The sequence below is a fragment of the Notothenia rossii genome (genome assembly GCF_949606895.1).
Source record: "Notothenia rossii genome assembly, chromosome: 9".
NCBI classification, from domain to species: Eukaryota; Metazoa; Chordata; class Actinopteri; order Perciformes; family Nototheniidae; genus Notothenia; species Notothenia rossii.
Window position 1 is genome coordinate 840702 of NC_136907.1, and position 22005 is coordinate 862706.

The window sequence follows — 22005 nt, forward strand, 5'->3', positions numbered from 1 at the left end:
TGTGTAGTGTGTGTTGTGTTGTGTAGTGTGTCGTGTGTTGTGTAGTGTGTCGTGTGTTGTGTAGTGTGTGTTGTGTTGTGTAGTGTGTCGTGTGTTGTGTAGTGTGTCTTGTGTTGTGTTGTGTGTTGTGTGTTGTGTAGTGTGTCTTGTGTTGTGTAGTGTGTGTTGTGTTGTGTAGTGTGTCTTGTGTTGTGTAGTGTGTCGTGTGTTGTGTAGTGTGTCGTGTGTTGTGTAGTGTGTCTTGTGTTGTGTAGTGTGTCGTGTGTTGTGTAGTGTGTCTTGTGTTGTGTAGTGTGTGTTGTGTTGTGTTGTGTAGTGTGTCGTGTGTTGTGTAGTGTGTCGTGTGTTGTGTAGTGTGTCTTGTGTTGTGTAGTGTGTCTTGTGTTGTGTAGTGTGTGTTGTGTTGTGTAGTGTGTCGTGTGTTGTGTAGTGTGTCTTGTGTTGTGTAGTGTGTCTTGTGTTGTGTAGTGTGTCGTGTGTTGTGTGTTGTGTAGTGTGTGTTGTGTTGTGTAGTGTGTCGTGTGTTGTGTAGTGTGTCGTGTGTTGTGTAGTGTGTCGTGTGTTGTGTAGTGTGTTGTGTAGTGTGTCGTGTGTCGTGTGTTGTGTAGTGTGTCGTGTGTTGTGTAGTGTGTGTTGTGTTGTGTAGTGTGTGTTGTGTTGTGTAGTGTGTTGTGTTGTGTAGTGTGTCGTGTGTTGTGTAGTGTGGCGTGTGTTGTGTAGTGTGTTGTGTGTTGTGTAGTGTGGCGTGTGTTGTGTTGTGTAGTGTGTGTTGTGTTGTGTAGTGTGTCGTGTGTTGTGTAGTGTGTGTTGTGTTGTGTAGTGTGTCTTGTGTTGTGTAGTGTGTCGTGTGTTGTGTAGTGTGTCGTGTGTTGTGTAGTGTGTGTTGTGTTGTGTAGTGTGTCTTGTGTTGTGTAGTGTGTCGTGTGTTGTGTAGTGTGTCGTGTGTTGTGTAGTGTGTGTTGTGTTGTGTAGTGTGTTGTGTTGTGTAGTGTGTCGTGTGTTGTGTAGTGTGTCTTGTGTTGTGTAGTGTGTGTTGTGTTGTGTAGTGTGTTGTGTTGTGTAGTGTGTCGTGTGTTGTGTAGTGTGTCGTGTGTTGTGTAGTGTGTCTTGTGTTGTGTAGTGTGTGTTGTGTTGTGTAGTGTGTCGTGTGTTGTGTAGTGTGTCGTGTGTTGTGTAGTGTGTCGTGTGTTGTGTAGTGTGTGTTGTGTAGTGTGTGTTGTGTTGTGTAGTGTGTCGTGTGTTGTGTAGTGTGTGTTGTGTTGTGTGTCGTGTGTTGTGTAGTGTGTGTTGTGTTGTGTAGTGTGTCGTGTGTTGTGTAGTGTGTAGTGTGTTGTGTAGTGTGTCGTGTGTTGTGTAGTGTGTCGTGTGTTGTGTAGTGTGTCTTGAGTTGTGTAGTGTGTCGTGTGTTGTGTAGTGTGTCGTGTGTTGTGTTGTGTAGTGTGTCGTGTGTTGTGTAGTGTGTGTTGTGTTGTGTAGTGTGTCGTGTGTTGTGTAGTGTGTCGTGTGTTGTGTAGTGTGTCTTGAGTTGTGTAGTGTGTCGTGTGTTGTGTAGTGTGTCGTGTGTTGTGTTGTGTAGTGTGTCGTGTGTTGTGTAGTGTGTGTTGTGTTGTGTAGTGTGTCGTGTGTTGTGTAGTGTGTCGTGTGTTGTGTAGTGTGTCGTGTGTTGTGTAGTGTGTCGTGTGTTGTGTAGTGTGTGTTGTGTTGTGTAGTGTGTCTTGTGTTGTGTAGTGTGTCTTGTGTTGTGTAGTGAGGCGTGTGTTGTGTAGTGTGTTGTGTTGTGTAGTGTGTGTTGTGTTGTGTAGTGTGTGTTGTGTTGTGTAGTGTGTCGTGTGTTGTGTAGTGTGTCGTGTGTTGTGTAGTGTGTGTTGTGTTGTGTAGTGTGTCGTGTGTTGTGTAGTGTGTCGTGTGTTGTGTAGTGTGTCGTGTGTTGTGTAGTGTGTCTTGTGTTGTGTAGTGTGTCGTGTGTTGTGTAGTGTGTCTTGTGTTGTGTAGTGTGTCGTGTGTTGTGTAGTGTGGCGTGTGTTGTGTAGTGTGTCGTGTGTTGTGTAGTGTGTAGTGTGTTGTGTAGTGTGTCTTGTGTTGTGTAGTGTGTCTTGTGTTGTGTAGTGTGTCGTGTGTTGTGTAGTGTGTCGTGTGTTGTGTAGTGTGTCGTGTGTTGTGTGTTGTGTAGTGTGTAGTGTGTCATGTGTAGTGTGTAGTGTGTTGTGTAGTGTGTCTTGTGTTGTGTAGTGTGTCTTGTGTTGTGTAGTGTGTCGTGTGTTGTGTAGTGTGTCGTGTGTTGTGTAGTGTGTCGTGTGTTGTGTGTTGTGTAGTGTGTAGTGTGTCATGTGTTGTGTAGTGTGTGTTGTGTAGTGTGTTGTGTAGTGTGTGTTGTGTCGTGTGTTGTGTAGTGTGTCGTGTGTTGTGTAGTGTGTCGTGTGTTGTGTAGTGTGTGTTGTGTTGTGTAGTGTGTCGTGTGTTGTGTAGTGTGTCGTGTGTTGTGTAGTGTGTCGTGTGTTGTGTAGTGTGTGTTTGATGTATTTTCTTCCAAAGCTTTGGATTAATTTATGTAGGATTTGATTCAGAGAGTGTGTTTGACTTTCTCTGGGTTGTAAAATATAAAAACTGCACGGAGGATTTCCTGAAAGCACTGAAACAGGAATTGAAGAGTCTGTGTAAACCTGTTAGACCGCTCCGTGCATCTCATCATGACGCACATTATTTATATTTCCCTACAGGGCGTGGTGGCAGGTGGTATCTTCAGTCTCTAGCTGTACTCTGTCTGCTGTAATAGATCCTCAGAGGAGGAGAGCCAGCTGACCATGGAGTCTGAATGGAACAGGAGAGGATATTTGTTAAGCTTTGTTCAGAAGGAGCATCTGAAGCTGAACGACCTGAGAGACAGAGCTCGGGGTTTAGCAAACAATTACCTCTTTAAAAATGACAGAATCCCAGAATACCCACGACCAGAGATCCATGTGAGCCACCTGAAGCACGACACCAACAGACAGGGTTTGATCGGCATCAAGCTGTTCAGAGGCTTCAAGGGCCCGTTTGGGAAAGACCTGGTGTGGTGGGGTCTGTCGGTGGGGGGGGAGGAACTCAGATCAGCTGAGCAGCTCCTCCTCCAGGAAAAATACCCGGACCGAACAGAGCAGCAGGTCCAGGATCAGCAGAGCTTCCTGGGGGAGTTTGCCTCCTCGCCGGCCTTCAAGAAGAGCTCCAGGCTGGGATCGTACCGCTTCACCTTCCCCCTCCAGGAGCTGCTGGAGGCCTACAGTCTGCAGGTACTGAGGTCAGGGTTCAGGACTCATAATGCTGACTCAGGTCAGGGTTCAGGACTCATAATGCTGACTCAGGTCAGGGTTCAGGACTCATAATGCTGACTCAGGGTTCAGGACTCATAATGCTGACTGAGGTCAGGGTTCAGGACTCATAATGCTGACTCAGGGTTCAGGACTCATAATGCTGACTCAGGGTTCAGGACTCATAATGCTGACTCAGGGTTCAGGACTCATAATGCTGACTCAGGTCAGGGTTCAGGACTCATACTGCTGACTCAGGTCAGGGTTCAGGACTCATACTGCTGACTCAGGTCAGGGTTCAGGACTCATAATGCTGACTCAGGTCCGGGTTCAGGACTCATAATGCTGACTCAGGGTTCAGGACTCATAATGCTGACTCAGGTCAGGGTTCAGGACTCATAATGCTGACTCAGGTCAGGGTTCAGGACTAATAATGCTGACTCAGGTCAGGGTTCAGGACTCATAATGCTGACTCAGGTCAGGGTTCAGGACTCATAATGCTATTCCACAAATTTAAGTTCATCATTTTGTTGAGCGACTTTTCCACGTGATTCTGTGATTCTGTGTAAAAGCTCTTCTTCTCTCTCCAGTTTTGCGGCGGTCAGCAGCCCGTCATGCGGGTGTATCAGACCCACCTGTACAAACAGGAAGTGATGTACGCGGTGCTGGTCCACAGTCCGGCCAATCAGGAGCAGTTCTCTGAATATCCTCTTCTGACAGACGACCCAAAAGCTGTCTGCTGCTACAGAGATGGCGTCTTCATCTGGAGGCCTGAGGCCATGTGTGCAACTCACAGGTGAGAAGACAACAATGACAGGTAACCTGGGAGGGACAACAAGGAAAAGACAGGAAAGAAAGGGACAAGTAAACATGGGAAAAGACAGGTCAATAAAGGGACAGGAAATGAACAGGAAAGACATGAAATGCATTATGGATTGACTTCCTGTCTCTCTGTCAGATTTGAGTTGGTCCAGAACGATGAGACTCAGCAGATGGAGTCTCGGCCCTGCAGCCCTCATGAGTTCTATGTCTGGGATAATGTGGGCATCGCCCTGCATGTGGAGGACAAGGTGATTTATGAAATGTTATTTATTTCTGAATGATAAATGTTGAATCATTTTTGAAAAGAAATTGAAAAATTGTCCCATACATTTTGAAATAGAAATGTGTGAAAATGTTGTGGAAATGTTGTATATCTATATATATATATATATATATACGCGCTCCCAGAGGCTCATGGGAGTTGTAGTTTATGATGGGGTCCATCTGAACTGAGCTCTTCCTGTTTCAGCTGCTGGAGTTCGATCCGCTCCGACTGAGAGAGAAACTGAAGTTCTGCAAAGGAGAAAAACTTCTCCACGTTCCGGTCCAGTTTGATGACTTCCCGTTAGCCGAGGCGGCTGTTCGGAGATTTTGGCCTGAAGACCCCTCCCCACTGGAGAGAGATGAAGAGCCGGACATTAATAAAGCAGAATAGATGAATGAGAGTTTGGATAAGCCCATCCTGTAAACTGTAAAGCACAATTATTGTATTTATGTAAAAAGCCCTGTTGTACTTTACTTTATTACTTGTTCTGCTAATTATTGTCTTCTGTTTGCACTTGTCCGCATTCTGAGGAAAAAGTCACAGAAAATAAAGACAATATAAAAACGGACAACATTCGAGATCAGATTTCTGAGGAGAATTCAATTTGAAAACAAAGTCAACATTCAGGGGAAAAAGTAATAATTCTGAGAAATAAACTCCAAATTTGTAGAAGTCCAAAAAGTCCAAAAACGTTATTAAACCACTGTTTCAATAACACCATCCTAAACATAATGTAATATCGAACTGAGGACATTCTAGACCAGGGGTGTCAAACTCAATTTAAACGCGGGCCGCATTCGCATAAAGGTTGCACTCAAAGGGCCGGTTGTAACTATATATATATATATATATATAAAAGAATGTATTATATAACATTATTGCCTCTGAATTTGATTATTATCGGATAGGGTAATAACTAACGTCTGGAAGCAGAAGTCCATGTAGTTTATGGGCAACCTGCTTCTGTAAAGTGGCATGTAACCGTATAATAAACGTATTATATTCTTTGCAAGCTCTTGCGGAGCCACATAAAATGAAATCGCGGGCCGGATTTGGCCCCCGGGCCTTGAATTTGAGACCCCTGGTCTAGACGAAGACAAACTAAGAAACAAAGAAAAGGAATCATTTAAAAATATTATATATAATCAATTTGATTAGGAAGCTTATTGAGATCACTAGAAAGATAACACACCTTTAGAAATACATGGTTCGTGTGAGCGACACCGACACAATCCAGTGGAAATATCTTAGTTTAAAATAACATGTGAAAGAATGAGAAGCAACGTTTACCATAATGACGCAATCACGCAGAGTTACGCTAATGCGGAAGTGGGCGTGGCTAAATATCATCAGGAAAAAACGAGCTAAACGGATTAGCTCTTTTGAACCCGAGCTAAAGCGGGCTAAATAGGGCTAAAGAGGGCTAGATGACCGAGAAGCCTCGGGAGCTGTAAAGGTGAGTGTTTCTACGCGTGTTTCTCAAAGAACCGCTTCTGTTTTAAAGCCAGAAACTCAGCGAGCAGAGTCTCAGGTCCAGGAGATACAGCTAGCTTTAGCTTTAGCTTCTGATTCACCTCCATTCACTGTTGATGTTTTCTTTGTTTACTCGCTGTTTATCAGACGATAGAGCCGGCTCTCAGGGCTCCTGGAGGCTTCTGAGCTGGTCTGTGCTCACACGGGGATATCAGTTATGTAGGACTAGTGGAAGAACTACCAGAGGTGTACAGTAAATAAGTACAAAGTTGAGGTACTTCAACTTTCCATGTTCTGCTACTGTGTACTTCTACTCCACTACAGTTCAGAGGTACACGGTGTACTTTTCCTCCACTACATGTATTTAATACCTTTAGTTACTTTACAGATGTGGATGAATGATGTGAAATCTAATCAAGTGTTAAATCAGACTTTAGTTCCACCTGGAGTAAATCCACCAGCTACCCTGCAGTATACAAAGTCATTCAAACTAGCTGCACCTTTACCAGCTTTGAGAACACTTTCATGATCAATCATTATAAAACATATCATATCTATTATTCTGAAATGGACCAATCTGCACAACGACTACTTTTACTGTCTTTCACTATATTTAGATGAGAATACTTTTCTACTTTCACTTGAGGAACATTTTGAATGCAGGACTTTTACTGTAACAGAGTATTCCTACACTCTGGGACTTCTACTTTTACTCAAGTACAAGATCTGAGTACTTCTACTTTTACTCAAGAACAAGATCTGAGTACTTCTACTTTTACTCAAGTACAAGATCTGAGTACTTCTACTTTTACTCAAGTACAAGATCTGAGTACTTCTACTTTTACTCAAGTACAAGATCTGAGTACTTCTACTTTTACTCAAGTACAAGATCTGAGTACTTCTACTTTTACTATTTGTTGATGATAATACTTGAATGCAATCATTATCATCAAAGTGACTTTTTATACTGCATTTAAAAATTAAAAATACACCTACTAACTACTACCGAGCTCAGAATGTTACTGTGTGTGTGTGTGTGTGTGTGTGTGTGTGTGTGCGTGTGCGTGTGTGTGTGCGCAGGATGCTGCAGGGCCCGTACAGCAGTCTGGATCGGGACCGCCCTCTGATCCGGGTCCCCTTCACCAGCTTCGCCGTGGCGACGGTTCTGCTGCCGCTCACCGGACTCATCGCCTGCCTCTTCACCTCCATCCTCTACCACTACGAGGACGCCACCTACACACACTGCAAGGTCACACACACACACACACACACACACACACACACACACACACACACACACACACACACACACACACACACACACACACATCCTCTACCACTACGAGGCAGTGGCATAGCCCAGGCCCACCCAGTTTACTCATTGGCCTGAGAATGCTTCGGTCTCATTGGAAAAAAATCATTTTTTTTATTTTTTATTATTTTTATAAAAAAATGTATTCACCCATTGGGAATATCCAAAAATTCAAGTGAACAAATATCGAGTTGAATTCATGTTGTATGTGTTTTATCCTCTGAACCGAACTCATTTACGGTAAAATCTGATTGTTGGTTCCAGCGCGCGCCAGAATAACGTGAGAGAGTCCGGAGAGATATAGGTTATGTCCGGGTGATGTTTTTTATGTGGGGTGCAGATGAGAGGGAGCTGTCCAGAATGACACCAAGATGTTGTGTTTGAGTTCTTGATGAGCCATTAAAACAGTAAAACAAGTGTCTCCTGTTCACCAACACATACCCATCTGTTATGGAAAAAGAAAGTATTCCAAAAGTATTCTAAAAGTAATCTGCCACCGGTACCGGCGGGGATTGTTGTTAGCTTCTGATGCGCAGAAGAAAAATCTGGCCCACCCGAAAGTACATTTCTACCTACGCTACTGCTACGAGGACGCCACCTACACACACTGCAAGGTGACACACACACACACACACACACACACACACACACACACACACATACATACATACATACATACATACATACATACATACATACATACATACATACATACACACACATCCTCTACCACTACTTCTCTCATTTTCCAAACAGGCTGGTTCCTTTAGTCTGAATGTGTGTTTGGTGGCGTGATCATTATTATTTAGAGTCATTGCGTGCCTATTGATTTGAACACGATCCGTGTATCCATCATTTCCTGGTCTTCTCTAAAGAAGAGGGACCAATGGAAACGTTGTCATGTTGCCGTTGGTCACCATGGAAACATTCATTAGCTAACAATGACATTATTGTTCTATTAATATAAAGGGAGGTCAGGTACTCTTTAAAACAGCTGCTAGTTATGGGTACTTTTTACTGAAGTACATTTCAAAGCCTCTTTACTTTGACTTGAGTAAAGAAGTTTAGTCAGTACTTCTACTTTCACCAGAGTATTTTAAAACACGAGTATCTGTACTTCTACTTGAGTAAAGGATGTGTGTACTTCTACTTGAGTAAAGGATGTGTGTACTTCTACTTGAGTAAAGGACGTGTGTACTTCTACTTGAGTAAAGGATGTGTGTACTTCTACTTGAGTAAAGGATGTGTGTACTTCTACTTGAGTAAAGGATGTGTGTACTTCTACTTGAGTAAAGGACGTGTGTACTTCTACTTGAGTAAAGGATGTGTGTACTTCTACTTGAGTAAAGGATGTGTGTACTTCTACTTGAGTAAAGGACGTGTGTACTTCTACTTGAGTAAAGGACGTGTGTACTTCTACTTGAGTAAAGGACGTGTGTACTTCTACTTGAGTAAAGGATGTGTGTACTTCTACTTGAGTAAAGAATGTGTGTACTTCTACTTGAGTAAAGGATGTGTGTACTTCTACTTGAGTAAAGGATGTGTGTACTTCTACTTGAGTACAGGATGTGTGTACTTCTACTTGAGTACAGGATGTGTGTACTTCTACTTGAGGAAAGGATGTGAGTACTTCTACTTGAGTACAGGATGTGTGTACTTCTACTTGAGGAAAGGATGTGAGTACTTCTACTTGAGTACAGGATGTGTGTACTTCTACTTGAGGAAAGGATGTGAGTACTCTAACCTCTCTGATTATGTCCCCCCCAGGTATCGAACTACCTCCCGTCCATCAGCTCGGCCATCAGCAGGGTCCCTGAACGTTACATCTGGCGCTCGTGCATCGGGCTCCACTCGGCGCCTCGCTTCCTAGTCTCCGCAGCATACTTCAGTTTCTACAGAGGACGCTTCAGCTCGCGCCCCCCCGAGCAGCTGCTGAGCGTCCTCAACCTGATCTGCAGCCTGACGGAGAACACGGGGCTGCTGCTGCTCACATATGTGTCCTCCACCGAGACGTACAGTAAGTGTCCTCCACCGAGACGAACAGTGAGTGTCCTCCACCGAGACATACAGTAAGTGTCCTCCACCGAGACATACAGTAAGTGTCCTCCACCGAGACATACAGTGAGTGTCCTCCACCGAGACATACAGTAAGTGTCCTCCACCGAGACATACAGTAAGTGTCCTCCACCGAGACATACAGTACGAGCTCTATCTCTCTCCAGATTTTAACGAGCTCTCTCTCTCTGTAGATGTTAACGAGCTCTCTCTCTCCAGATGTTAACGAGCTCTCTCTCTCTGTAGATGTTGACGAGCTCTCTCTCTCCAGATGTTAACGAGCTCTCTCTCTCTGTAGATGTTGACGAGCTCTCTCTCTCCAGATTTTAACGAGCTCTCTCTCTCTGTAGATGTTAACGAGCTCTCTCTCTCCAGATGTTAACGAGCTCTCTCTCTCTGTAGATGTTGACGAGCTCTCTCTCTCCAGATGTTAACGAGCTCTCTCTCTCTCCAGATGTTAACGAGCTCTCTCTCTCTCTCTGCAGATGTTAACGAGCTCTCTCTCTCCAGATGTTAACGAGCTCTCTCTCTGCAGATGTTAACAAGCTCTCTCTCTCTCCAGATGTTAACAAGCTCTCTCTCTCTGCATATGTTAACGAGCTCTCTCTCTGCAGATGTTAACAAGCTCTCTCTCTCTCTCCAGATGTTAACGAGCTTTCTCTCTCTTCAGATGTTAACGAGCGCTCTCTCTGCAGATGTTAACAAGCTCTCTCTCTCCAGATGTCAACGAGCTCTCTCTCTCTAAATGTTAACGAGCTCTCTCTCTAGATGTTAACGAGCTTTCTCTCTCTCCAGATGTTAACAAGCTCTCTCTCTCTCTCCAGATGTTAACGAGCTCTCTCTCTCTCTCCAGATTTTAACGAGCTCTCTCTCTCTGTAGATGTTAACGAGCTCTCTCTCTCCAGATGTTAACGAGCTCTCTCTCTCTGTAGATGTTGACGAGCTCTCTCTCTCCAGATGTTAACGAGCTCTCTCTCTCTCCAGATGTTAACGAGCTCTCTCTCTCTGCAGATGTTAACGAGCTCTCTCTCTCCAGATGTTAACGAGCTCTCTCTCTGCAGATGTTAACAAGCTCTCTCTCTCTCTCCAGATGTTAACGAGCTCTCTCTCTCTCCAGATGTTAACGAGCTCTCTCTCTGCAGATGTTAACAAGCTCTCTCTCTCTCCAGATGTTAACGAGCTCTCTCTCTGCATATGTTAACGAGCTCTCTCTCTGCAGATGTTAACAAGCTCTCTCTCTCTCTCCAGATGTTAACGAGCTTTCTCTCTCTTCAGATGTTAACGAGCGCTCTCTCTGCAGATGTTAACGAGCTCTCTCTCTCCAGATGTCAACGAGCTCTCTCTCTCTAAATGTTAACGAGCTCTCTCTCTAGATGTTAACGAGCTTTCTCTCTCTCCAGATGTTAACGAGCTCTCTCTCTCTCTCCAGATGTTAACGAGCTCTCTCTCTGCAGATGTTAACAAGCTCTCTCTCTCTCCAGATGTCAACGAGCTTTCTCTCTCTCCAGATGTTAACGAGCTCTCTCTCTCTCTCCAGATGTTAACGAGCTCTCTCTCTGCAGATGTTAACAAGCTCTCTCTCTCTCCAGATGTTAACGAGCTCTCTCTCTCCAGATGTTAACGAGCTTTCTCTCTCTAGATGTTAACGAGCTCTCTCTTTCCAGATGTTAACGAGCTCTCTCTCTCTCCAGATGTTAACAAGCTCTCTCTCTCTGCATATGTTAACGAGCTCTCTCTCCAGATGTTAACGAGCTCTCTCTCTCCAGATGTTAACGAGCTCTCTCTCTCTCTGCAGATGTTCATAAGTACGGCTTCGCTGTGTTCATGGGAAGCTCTCTGCTGCACATGCTGATCACCTGCAGACTGTGGATGGTCATCAGGAGACACTACGTTCACCCAGAGGTACACACACACACACACACACACACACACACACACACACACACACACACACACCTCCATCTTTTATCTGTTAGAAACATTTAGTATATCAAACATTTGGCTCGTTTGATATCCTGCACCAAAGAACTGGCACTGAGGCACTTCATCACGTCACCAAGCTGAGCACACCGACCGAGCATCAGGATGTGTCCAGTCGACTCCTGGCTGTCGCTCACACAAACTGACATGCATTGACAATTTCAATATTTTCTGGAATGGTGGGACCGCTCAGCATCTGATGGACTTCACCCAAACGATAGAGGTTCTCGACTACTAACAGCAAACATCAGCCACGTGCTCTTGACCTCCTTAAGTGACAGAATCAAGCCCCAATCTCTGCTCCATCCAAGCCGAACGACACGATCTCCTGCATGGACACAAGCAACCCACTGACCTCCACCGAACAACATCTAGAACTCAGTGCAATCTCAGTGCACTCACTGCCCGAAGGAAAACAACGATAGTGCAGACGCCATGCCATCTCCAACATGCCGGTAATCTTAACCAGCCAATGGCATGGTAGAAGCTATGCACCGTCTAATAGGCCTGCACGCGCCGCTAACCTCAAAGTGATCAGAGTCCAGCCAAAGCAGGTCTCCTCTCATGACATAGAAGTCCAACAAATAGAATTAGCCCTCCTAAAGGTCAGATCTCTGAATAATAAAACCTTTGTAGTTAATGATCTGATTAAAGGAAATAACTTAGATTGCATCTGCTGAGTGGAGACAAACTCTAGCTGTTATCAGCTGCCCAGAAAGAAGCGCAGAGGAGGGGGGGGGGGGGGGGGGGGGGGGTTGCAGACATTTCTCCCTCAAAACAGAACTAGGTCAGTTCATGTCGATGGAACATCTAGCCATTGAACTCAAAACTGAATCCACCATAGTTGTCACAATCTACCGTCCACCTAGACACTCACCATGATGTATACAGGAGTCCTCTGAACTGATCTCACTGTGTGTTACGATGAGGTGATCCTAAACGGAGAGCTGAATATTCATATCAATAAAAAAGCGGACTCCAAAGCTATAGAGCTTTCAAATCTACTAGATAGCTTTGATCTAACTCAGCATATAATGAATGCAACTCACCGACATGGTAACACATTAGACTTAGTGATAACAGCTGGGCTAAACATCAGTAACATCTCAGTAACCGAGCTACCTCTCAATCACTCTATGTTCTGTGATGCTGAAATAACCCTCACTCAAACTAAAAAAGAAGTCATAGTTGAAAAAGTCTCCTTCAGGACGAAGCTGAATCAAAGCTCAGCGATCTCATCAGACTCTGTGAACCACGCACTCATGACAGCTCTCTGAATGAGATGGTAGAACGTCTCAATGATGCACTACCATCTGTATTCAATTCTGTCTCCCCACTAAAAACTAAAAAGAAGTCGACGAGCTGAGCCCCCCCCCAGTTGAACTATAACGGTGTCAAGGAAGAAAAAAGGAAATGTCGTGCAGCAGAGAGAAAATGGAGGAAAACAAAACCCACTCTCTACAAAGACGCTTCAACTGCCTTTTACAGAACCATCCCACGAGCAAGGAAAGATTACCTTTCCAATATTATCACAGAAAATGTCCTTTCCTCCCCCATCGATCAGCTGCTGAACACTGTCTCTGCCCCCCCACCCTCCCCAACAGCTGAATGTGAGGAATTTGTTCTGTTTTTTTAGAACAAAAGAACTTCAATCAGAGCTCGTATCATTCCTAGTGGAGGTGAACCCGATCTCAGTAGAGTATGTCATGTAACCATGGGCGGTGGTGGCAAAGTCGATAGGGACTTGGCTTGGCAACTGGAAGGTCACCAGTTCAAGTCCCGGCAAGACCAAGTGCTACCGAGGTGTCCCTGAGCAAGGCACCGCTCCCTACACTGCTCCTAACACTAGGATGGGTCAAATGCAGAGAAACAATTTCCCCACGGGGATTAATAAAAGTCCATCTTATCTTATGAGTAACTTCACATGCGTCACACTGAGCGAAGTGTGTGAAACTGTCTCAGAAGCAAACTCCTCAACCATTGATCCCATCCCCACAAAGAGTGCTTGAGAGCGTCTCCAGTCCGGTCCTGGACTTTATAAACACATCCCTTAAAACTGGCGTCTTCCCTGATGCCTTTAAAACAGCTGTTGTAAAGCCTCTATTGAAGAAACCTGAAGTGGATAACAACACGGTAGCAAACCACAGACCAATATCAAATCTACCTTCATCAGAAACACATTGGAAAGAATTGTCTCAGTACAAATGAATTCCTATCTCAAAGAAACAACATCTCAGAAGTGTTTCAGTCAGGCTTCAGAAGATACCGCAGTACGGAAACTGCTCTCACAGGTACTTAGTGACCTCAGACTCAACTCTGATGCTAATCACATCTCCATCCTTATCCCATTAGATCTCAGTGCAGCTTTTGATACTTTTGATCACAGCATCCTAATAAATGGACTTGAAAAGCGTATTGGTTTCTCTGGCTGCGTGTTGAACTGGATCCAAACCCATATCAGAGGAAGGATGTTCTGTATTAGTCTAGGAGGCCATCAGAGAAACATGAGAGCCGCTGAGGGGTTGCACAAGGCAGCTGCTTAGGTCCATTACTCTGTTCTCTCTATATGTTACCGCTCGGCCACATCATCAGAGAGTATGCTATAGATTTCCACAGCTATGCGGATCATACACAATTGTACATATCGGCTGAACCAAATGATGCGACAGCCGTAAGCTCCATTACCAACTGCCTGACAGCAATAAACAAATGGATGAACGATAGCTTTCTGAAATTGAATGATGACAGAACTGAAGTCCTACTTGTTGGCCCCAAATCAAAAAGAGAGATGCTAACAAAGAATCTAGGAAGCTGAACCACTTGGATTAAACCGGAGGTGACAAGTCTCCGTGTCATCCTGGACTCAGATTTGAACGCCCATTTAAACAAAGTGACCAAAAGAACTTTCTTTCCTCTCAGAAACATAGCGAAGGTACGACCATTCATAAATCACACGATGCAGAGAAGCTACTCATGCTTTTATATCCAGCCGACTGCAATGCACTCTTCACTGGAAAGCACAAGAAAGCTGTTGGAAGACTCCGGCTCATTCCAAACTCTGCAGCTAGACTACTGACGAACACCTAAAGGAGGGAACACATTAGTCCTGTCTCAGCTACTGGCTTCCTGTAACTTTCAGAATGGATTTGAAGCTCTAAACGGACCCAGCTACATTGCTGACTCTCTGATAAACGACACACCCGCCAGAACACTGCGACCATAGGATGCAGGTCTATTAGAGGTCACCAGAGAGAGTCCTGAGAAGATGCAGCCTTTGTAAACTAGACTACATTACATGTTACTTTTATCCAAAGCCACTTACTACTCCATACTGTGGGCAATCCCCACAGGAGCACTTTGGGGTGGAGTGTCTCAGGGACACAACGACATGCTGACTGCAGTGGGGTTTGAACCTGTGACCCCCTGATCCCAACACCAACGCACTATCCACTGCGCCACACGCCCCAAAACTGTGGAATGCGTTACCCAACGATATTAGGGAAGCCAATACGTTAGACATCTCCCAAAGCATTTTACTGACTTCACACACACACACACACACACACACACACACACACACACACACACACACACACACACACACACACACACACACTGATTCCTCGTCTTATTTCTTGCTGGCGTAAAGCACTTTGAGCTGCAATCCCCTGTATGAAAGGTGCTATACAAATAAAGTTATTATTATATATATACCTGTCTGCTAGTACCCATCACCCTGCAGAGCTCTCTTCAGATTAATGTCTGGTGTACAAAATGTCAGGAAATCTAAAAAAGGACTTCTTAAATGTGAATAAAAGCCCCTCCATGTTGATTCTGATCTTAAATATGATATATGATCTGAACCCTCCCAAACTCTCTGAGAGCAGAGGAGACAGAGCTGCAGTGCTGAGTCTCGCCTGCAGGGGGCGCCACACACTGTGCTGCTCAGACTAATGTTACACATTATTTAATGCATTCTTTAGACCAAGTGCGCGGTCATTATGGTCTCGTGATCAAGTTTGGAAACGTGTGTGTGTGTGTGTGTGTGTGTGTGTGTGTGTGTGTGTGTGTGTGTGTGTGTGTGTGTGTGTGTGTGTGTGTGTGTGTGTGTGTGTGTGTGTGTGTGTGTGTGTGTGTGTGTGTGTGTGTGTGTGTGTGTGTGTGTGTGTGTGTGTGTGTGTGTGTGTGTGTGTGTGTGTGTGTGTGTGTGTGTGTGTGTGTGTGTGTGTGTGTGTGTGTGTGTGTGTGTGTGTGTGTGTGTGTGTTCAGGAGAAGACGTCGTGTGTGTGGAAGCTGCGTCTCTTCCTGTTTAACGTGGGCTGCTTCCTGTCCGCTGCGTATTTCTTCCGACGCCACAACCAGTACTGCGAGGCCGGAGGTGAGTCACTTGGGTTTAAACAGGTCCAGTCTGTTTTCAAGAATAATAGACTTTACAATAACTTAGTCTAGTTTTATTAAAAAAATGTGTTTCTAACTTTTTAGTGACTTTCTTTACATTTGAGTTTCCATGTTTTATTTGGTCAACTTTTTGCCGAGTTTGAATTTTTTGTTCTGTTTTTATTTTTACTCTCGTTTTTATTTGTTGCATTTGTTTTTTAAGATACTTTTTTTTTCTAGTTCTATTTTTTTTTGTCAATACATTTTTTCTGTTTAGGTCATTTTTTGTAGGTCGAGTTTTGTTTTTGTATTTTTTTATATATTTGGATGAAGTATTTTACTCAAAACATTTTTTTGCCGAGTTCCTATTAGTCAATTTATTTTTTCCTCTTGTTATATTTTGTTGTTTCCTATTTTCATCAACTTTTTTTGTAAAGTCTGCTGTTCTTTTATTTTGTTCATTTAGTCAATTTCTATTTTCTTTTGTCGGTCTGGTTTTAATATTTTGTTTTTATTGAAATTCTCAAGTTTTTTTATATTTGTTTGAGGTTTTTTGTTACGTTTTTCTAAATGTAGTCGAGTTTAAAAAAAAAAAAGTTTAAAAAAAAATATTCCAGTTTATCTTCTGTGCTTCATCATTTCATTAATATAGCCCCCCCCCCCCCCCTCTCTCCCCCCCCCTCTCCTCAGTTTACACCCTGTTCTCCCTCTTCGAGTACCTGGTGGTTTTCTCCAACATGGCCTTCCACATGACGGCCTTCTGGGACTTCGGGAGCAAAGAGGTGATCGTAGCCACGCCCCCTGAGGACAAGAGGTACTGACTCACCTGAGGGGGAGGAGCCTCACCTGAGAGAGACTCACCTGAGGGGGAGGAGCCTCACATAAGGGGGAGGAGCCTCACCTGAGAGAGACTCACCTGAGGGGGAGGAGCCTCACATGAGAGAGACTCACCTGAGGGGGAGGAGCCACTCACCTGACAGACTCACCTGATGGGGAGGAGCCACTCACCTGAGAGAGACTCAACTGAGGGGGAGGAGCCTTATCTGAGAGAGACTCACCTGAGGGGGAGGAGCCTTATGTGAGAGAGACTCACCTGATGGGGAGGAGCCTTATCTGAGAGAGACTCACCTGAGGGGGAGGAGCCTTATCTGAAAGGGGGAGGAGACTCACCTGAAGGAGACTCACCTGTGGACTCTGTTGGACATAGTGTTTATTATTACAGAGAATATAAAAACATTAATATTTAATGTTCTTATTATCGACCGGTTGAAGCTGCTTTCATCCCGCTGACTGTCAGATTCAAGCTGAAGTCACGTTTATTTAAAAAATAAGACAATTTCCTGATTTCACAAATGTTTTTATTTTCTGCTTCAGCCTCATGTGTTTTAGGGGGTGGTGGTCTGGAGCCGGGGGGGGGGGGGGGGAGGGGGGCGTTAATGTGGCCCGAAAATAAATATTTCATTCCGTTATTTGTGATTTTATATAATATCACGCCAGCTGCTTTCATGTATTTATGTTCATGAAATAAACGAGTTAATCAAAAATAAATACTTATTAAATCCAATCAATCGTTTTTAAATCCGATCTGAAGACTTTCGATTTTTTAAGGGGTTAAAAAAACTCTAAATAAAACTGACTGAATATAAATACTCTTTTTTTTAAAGATAAAAAGTTAATTCAAATACTGTAATTCGACAATCTGTGTTTCATTTGTATTTTATGTTCTCCTCCGCTATCAACAGCTAACGGCTAAGTGCAAACAGCTAACAGCTAACGTTAGCTAGCTCAGGTTAGCATCATCAGGATCAATGTGGTGCTAACATTTAACGCAACTTAAGGGATATTACATTGTGTTTAATAAACAGAAGTTTACAATATCATTTGTTTTAATAAACTGGCGTTGAACCTGAAATAGAAAATACAAATATTTGTTATGTGTATAAATATATATATATATATAAATATAAATACATGTCTTTATTTTAAATAAAATGTATATACACATGCTGTCATCGGATAATCTGTGTTTCATTATTAATATATACTCTTCCAAAGCAACAGCTGCTAAAGGCTAACAGCTAGCGGCTAATAGTTAATGGCTAACAGCTAGCGTCTAACAGCTCATGGCTAACAGCTAGCGTCTAACAGCTCATGGCTAACAGCTAGCGGCTAACAGCTCATGGCTAACAGCTAGCGGCTAACAGTTAGCTCTCCTGCAGATCATTAATTGTGCTTTAAACTCATGAGATATTATATATTCTATAAATGAATTTTAGAAATTGTGTAAACTCTGAAACAGATTTAGAAAATGTTTTCCTAATAAAGTTGAATCCGTAATAATATTTATTAATTTGTTTATAATAATTGTTTTATGAATCTAATCCTGGAGAGTAGTTAAAGCTTCATGTTCTGCTCTACGAGTAAATCAAATACAGAATATATCATTTTATAGCAGAATAGTAAACGTCCCCTTCACCTCAGTTTGTTGACTTGATGTTTGTATTTGTTTACTCTCTGACGCAGATGCAGGTTTGTTTATGATTTGAATATATGCAAACGACTCCCAAATATATCTATGCCTAAAAACAACCACCAGCTCTCTGATGGCCCTGGTCGACTGACTTAATGACTTAAAGGCCTGGATGGCGCTAAACTTTTTAAACATAAATGAGAGCAGAACGGAGGTCATTGAGTTTGGACCTTTATACATACAGTCTATGGTTTGGACCAAATGGGGAAGTCCCTTCCATTGACCTGGGTTTCCTGCAGGGCCAACTTGAGGTGAGGCCCCACACAGTCTGCGTGATCTGCGTGTAAGGAGGGGGGGGCCTGGTCCCCTGCAACCGTATGCAAAACCCACGGTCACAAATCTTGGCGTCAAAATCGGCAGTGCTTTCAAACGAGATCAACTCTGTGGTTGAATCCAGTTTTTATCACCTGGGCCCAGGAGTTCAAAAACTTTTAACTGAAATAATACAAAATGTTTTGCCTTCATGGCAAATCAATTTTACTTTACATTTTTTGGTCACGTTTGTGGTGGCCTATTTTGCTTTCAACCAAATGTTGATGACATAAATGTTTATGCTCATAAACTTATCACAACAAAGATTGTCAATCACAAATGTAATTTAGATTAAAGAAAAAATATCTTCAACAACAAAAAAGTCCATCATCTGTCATCACCTTTCAAAAGTAAGTGCGGACAATAGATGTCTCTGCAATGTGGTCTCTTGTCTTCCTTGTATTATTTTTCATGTCCACTAGATGGCGATCGGTAGGATTAAAGCACTGACATTCAGGATCTAGTCATCTTGAAAAATCGTAATCTGGATCAGGCTGATCCTATCCTGAATTGCTTTGAACTCCAGGGACAACATCTGGCCGACTTGTCTGATCCTGGATCACAAAAAATGGGATTTCAAAATCTGATCGGATCTGATTGAGATTAAAAGTTTTGAACTCCTGGGCCCTGGGGTTCCTGTCCAAAATCAAACCGGTTTTATCCTTTTTAGACTTTGTAACTCATGCCTTTGTTTAGATTATTGTAATGCACTTAATGCCGGCCTAAACCAGACCTCGCTGGCACGCCTGCAGCCTGCAGCTGGCACGCCTGCAGCCTGCAGCTGGCACGCCTGCAGCCTGCAGCTGGCACGCCTAGAGCTGGCACGCCTGCAGCTTGTACACAACGCAATTATGGGCACATCACACCTATTCTGGCTTCTCTCCACTGGCTTCTCTCCACTGGCTTCCCTCCACTGGCTTCCCTCCACTGGCTTCCCTCCACTGGCTTCCCTCCACTGGCTTCCCTCCACTGGCTTCCCTCCACTGGCTTCTCTCCACTGGCTTCTCTCCACTGGCTTCCCTCCACTGGCTTCCCTCCACTGGCTTCCCTCCACTGGCTTCCCTCCACTGGCTTCCCTCCACTGGCTTCCCTCCACTGGCTTCCCTCCACTGGCTTCCCTCCACTGGCTTCTCTCCACTGGCTTCTCTCCACTGGCTTCTCTCCACTGGCTTCCCTCCACTGGCTTCTCTCCACTGGCTTCCCTCCACTGGCTTCCCTCCACTGGCTTCCCTCCACTGGCTTCCCTCCACTGACTTCTCTCCACTGGCTTCTCTCCACTGGCTTCTCTCCACTGGCTTCCCTCCACTGGCTTCCCTCCACTGGCTTCCCTCCACTGGCTTCTCTCCACTGGCTTCCCTCCACTGGCTTCCCTCCACTGACTTCTCTCCACTGGCTTCTCTCCACTGGCTTCCCTCCACTGGCTTCCCTCCACTGGCTTCCCTCCACTGGCTTCCCTCCACTGACTTCTCTCCACTGGCTTCTCTCCACTGGCTTCCCTCCACTGGCTTCCCTCCACTGGCTTCCCTCCACTGGCTTCCCTCCACTGACTTCCCTCCACTGGCTTCCCTCCACTGGCTTCCCTCCACTGGCTTCTCTCCACTGGCTTCCCTCCACTGGCTTCCCTCCACTGGCTTCCCTCCACTGGCTTCTCTCCACTGGCTTCCCTCCACTGGCTTCCCTCCACTGGCTTCCCTCCACTGGCTTCCTGTCCATCTTAGAGTTCATTTTAAGATGTTATTGTTTGTTTTTAAATCTCTTAATGGGCTGGCCCCTCAGTACATCTCCGACCTCCTTCAGGTGTACACTCAGGTGTTCAGCTAGTATTCCCTAAAACAAAGAAAAAGACCAGGGGAGACCGAGCCTTCTCAGCCCCCAGGCTCTGGATCGACCTGCCCCCCCATGTCAAATTGTCGCCCACTTAAGTCCCGCCTAAATACCCACCTCTTTCCCCTCGCTTTCGAGTCAGTCTGAGCCGTGCTCTATTGTCTGTCCAGAGCCTTTATGTGCCTTTTAATTATTCTTGTAATATTAAATTATGATGTTATGTTCGTTGTGAAGCACTTTGGCAAACCCTCTGTTGTTAAAATGTGCTATAGAAATAAAGTGGATTGGATTGGATAGGAGAGGACTCTTTAAAGTAGAGACACTACATACTGATATACACCTGAACATCAGCAGGAGAGGACTCTTTAAAGCAGAGACACTACATACTGATATACACCTGAACATCAGCAGGAGAGGACTCTTTAAAGTAGAGACACTACATACTGATATACACCTGAACATCAGCAGGAGAGGACTCTTTAAAGTAGAGACACTACATACTGATATACACCTGAACATCAGCAGGAGAGGACTCTTTAAAGTAGAGACACTACATACTGATATACACCTGAACATCAGCAGGAGAGGACTCTTTAAAGTAGAGACACTACATACTGATATACACCTGAACATCAGCAGGAGAGGACTCTTTAAAGTAGAGACACTACATACTGATATACACCTGACCATCAGCAGGAGAGGACTCTTTAAAGTAGAGACACTACATACTGATATACACCTGAACATCAGCAGGAGAGGACTCTTTAAAGTAGAGACACTACATACTGATATACACCTGAACATCAGCAGGAGAGGACTCTTTAAAGTAGAGACACTACATACTGATATACACCTGAACATCAGCAGGAGAGGACTCTTTAAAGTAGAGACACTACATACTGATATACACCTGAACATCAGCAGGAGAGGACTCTTTAAAGTAGAGACACTACATACTGATATACACCTGAACATCAGCAGGAGAGGACTCTTTAAAGTAGAGACACTACATACTGATATACACCTGAACATCAGCAGGAGAGGACTCTTTAAAGTAGAGACACTACATACTGATATACACCTGAACATCAGCAGGAGAGGACTCTTTAAAGTAGAGACACTACATACTGATATACACCTGAACATCATCAGGAGAGGACTCTTTAAAGTAGAGACACTACATACTGATATACACCTGAACATCAGCAGGAGAGGACTCTTTAAAGTAGAGACACTACATACTGACCTGAACATCAGCAGGAGAGGACTCTTTAAAGTAGAGACACTACATACTGATATACACCTGAACATCAGCAGGAGAGGACTCTTTAAAGTAGAGACACTACATACTGACCTGAACATCAGCAGGAGAGGACTCTTTAAAGTAGAGACACTACATACTGATATACACCTGAACATCAGCAGGAGAGGACTCTTTAAAGTAGAGACACTACATACTGATATACACCTGAACATCAGCAGGAGAGGACTCTTTAAAGTAGAGACACTTCATACTGATATACACCTGAACATCAGCAGGAGAGGACTCTTTAAAGTAGAGACACTACATACTGATATACACCTGGACATCAGCAGGAGAGGACTCTTTAAAGTAGAGACACTGCATACTGATATACACCTGAACATCATCAGGAGAGGACTCTTTAAAGTAGAGACACTACATACTGATATACACCTGAACATCAGCAGGAGAGGACTCTTTAAAGTAGAGACACTACATACTGACCTGAACATCAGCAGGAGAGGACTC

At 44.1% G+C, this 22005-nt stretch overlaps 2 protein-coding genes across 3 annotated transcripts in view; both read left to right on the top strand.

Annotated features, from left to right (window-relative positions):
- Positions 1 to 2558: 2558 nt before the first annotated feature.
- Positions 2559 to 22005, top strand: part of LOC307020267 (uncharacterized protein) — a 43443-nt gene continuing 23996 nt past the window's right edge. The window contains exons 1-4 of one of the 2 annotated variants that reach the window (XM_079651506.1): positions 2559 to 3266; positions 3875 to 4080; positions 4243 to 4354; positions 4576 to 4935. In XM_079651506.1, the coding sequence (XP_079507632.1) occupies positions 2802 to 3266; positions 3875 to 4080; positions 4243 to 4354; positions 4576 to 4761 (969 nt within the window). In that variant the 5' untranslated portion in view covers positions 2559 to 2801 and the 3' untranslated portion in view covers positions 4762 to 4935. Of the gene's footprint in view, positions 3267 to 3874; positions 4081 to 4242; positions 4355 to 4575; positions 4936 to 22005 lie in introns of those variants that run through there. The other variant, XM_079651507.1, reaches the window with a different exon arrangement.
- Positions 5695 to 17580, top strand: pgap2 (post-GPI attachment to proteins 2). Its single transcript, XM_079648373.1, has 6 exons — positions 5695 to 5827; positions 6925 to 7093; positions 8924 to 9173; positions 11007 to 11113; positions 15461 to 15569; positions 16259 to 17580. The coding sequence occupies exons 2-6, from the start codon at positions 6926 to 6928 to the stop codon at positions 16387 to 16389; spliced, it is 765 nt and encodes a 254-aa protein (XP_079504499.1). The 5' UTR covers positions 5695 to 5827; position 6925; the 3' UTR covers positions 16390 to 17580.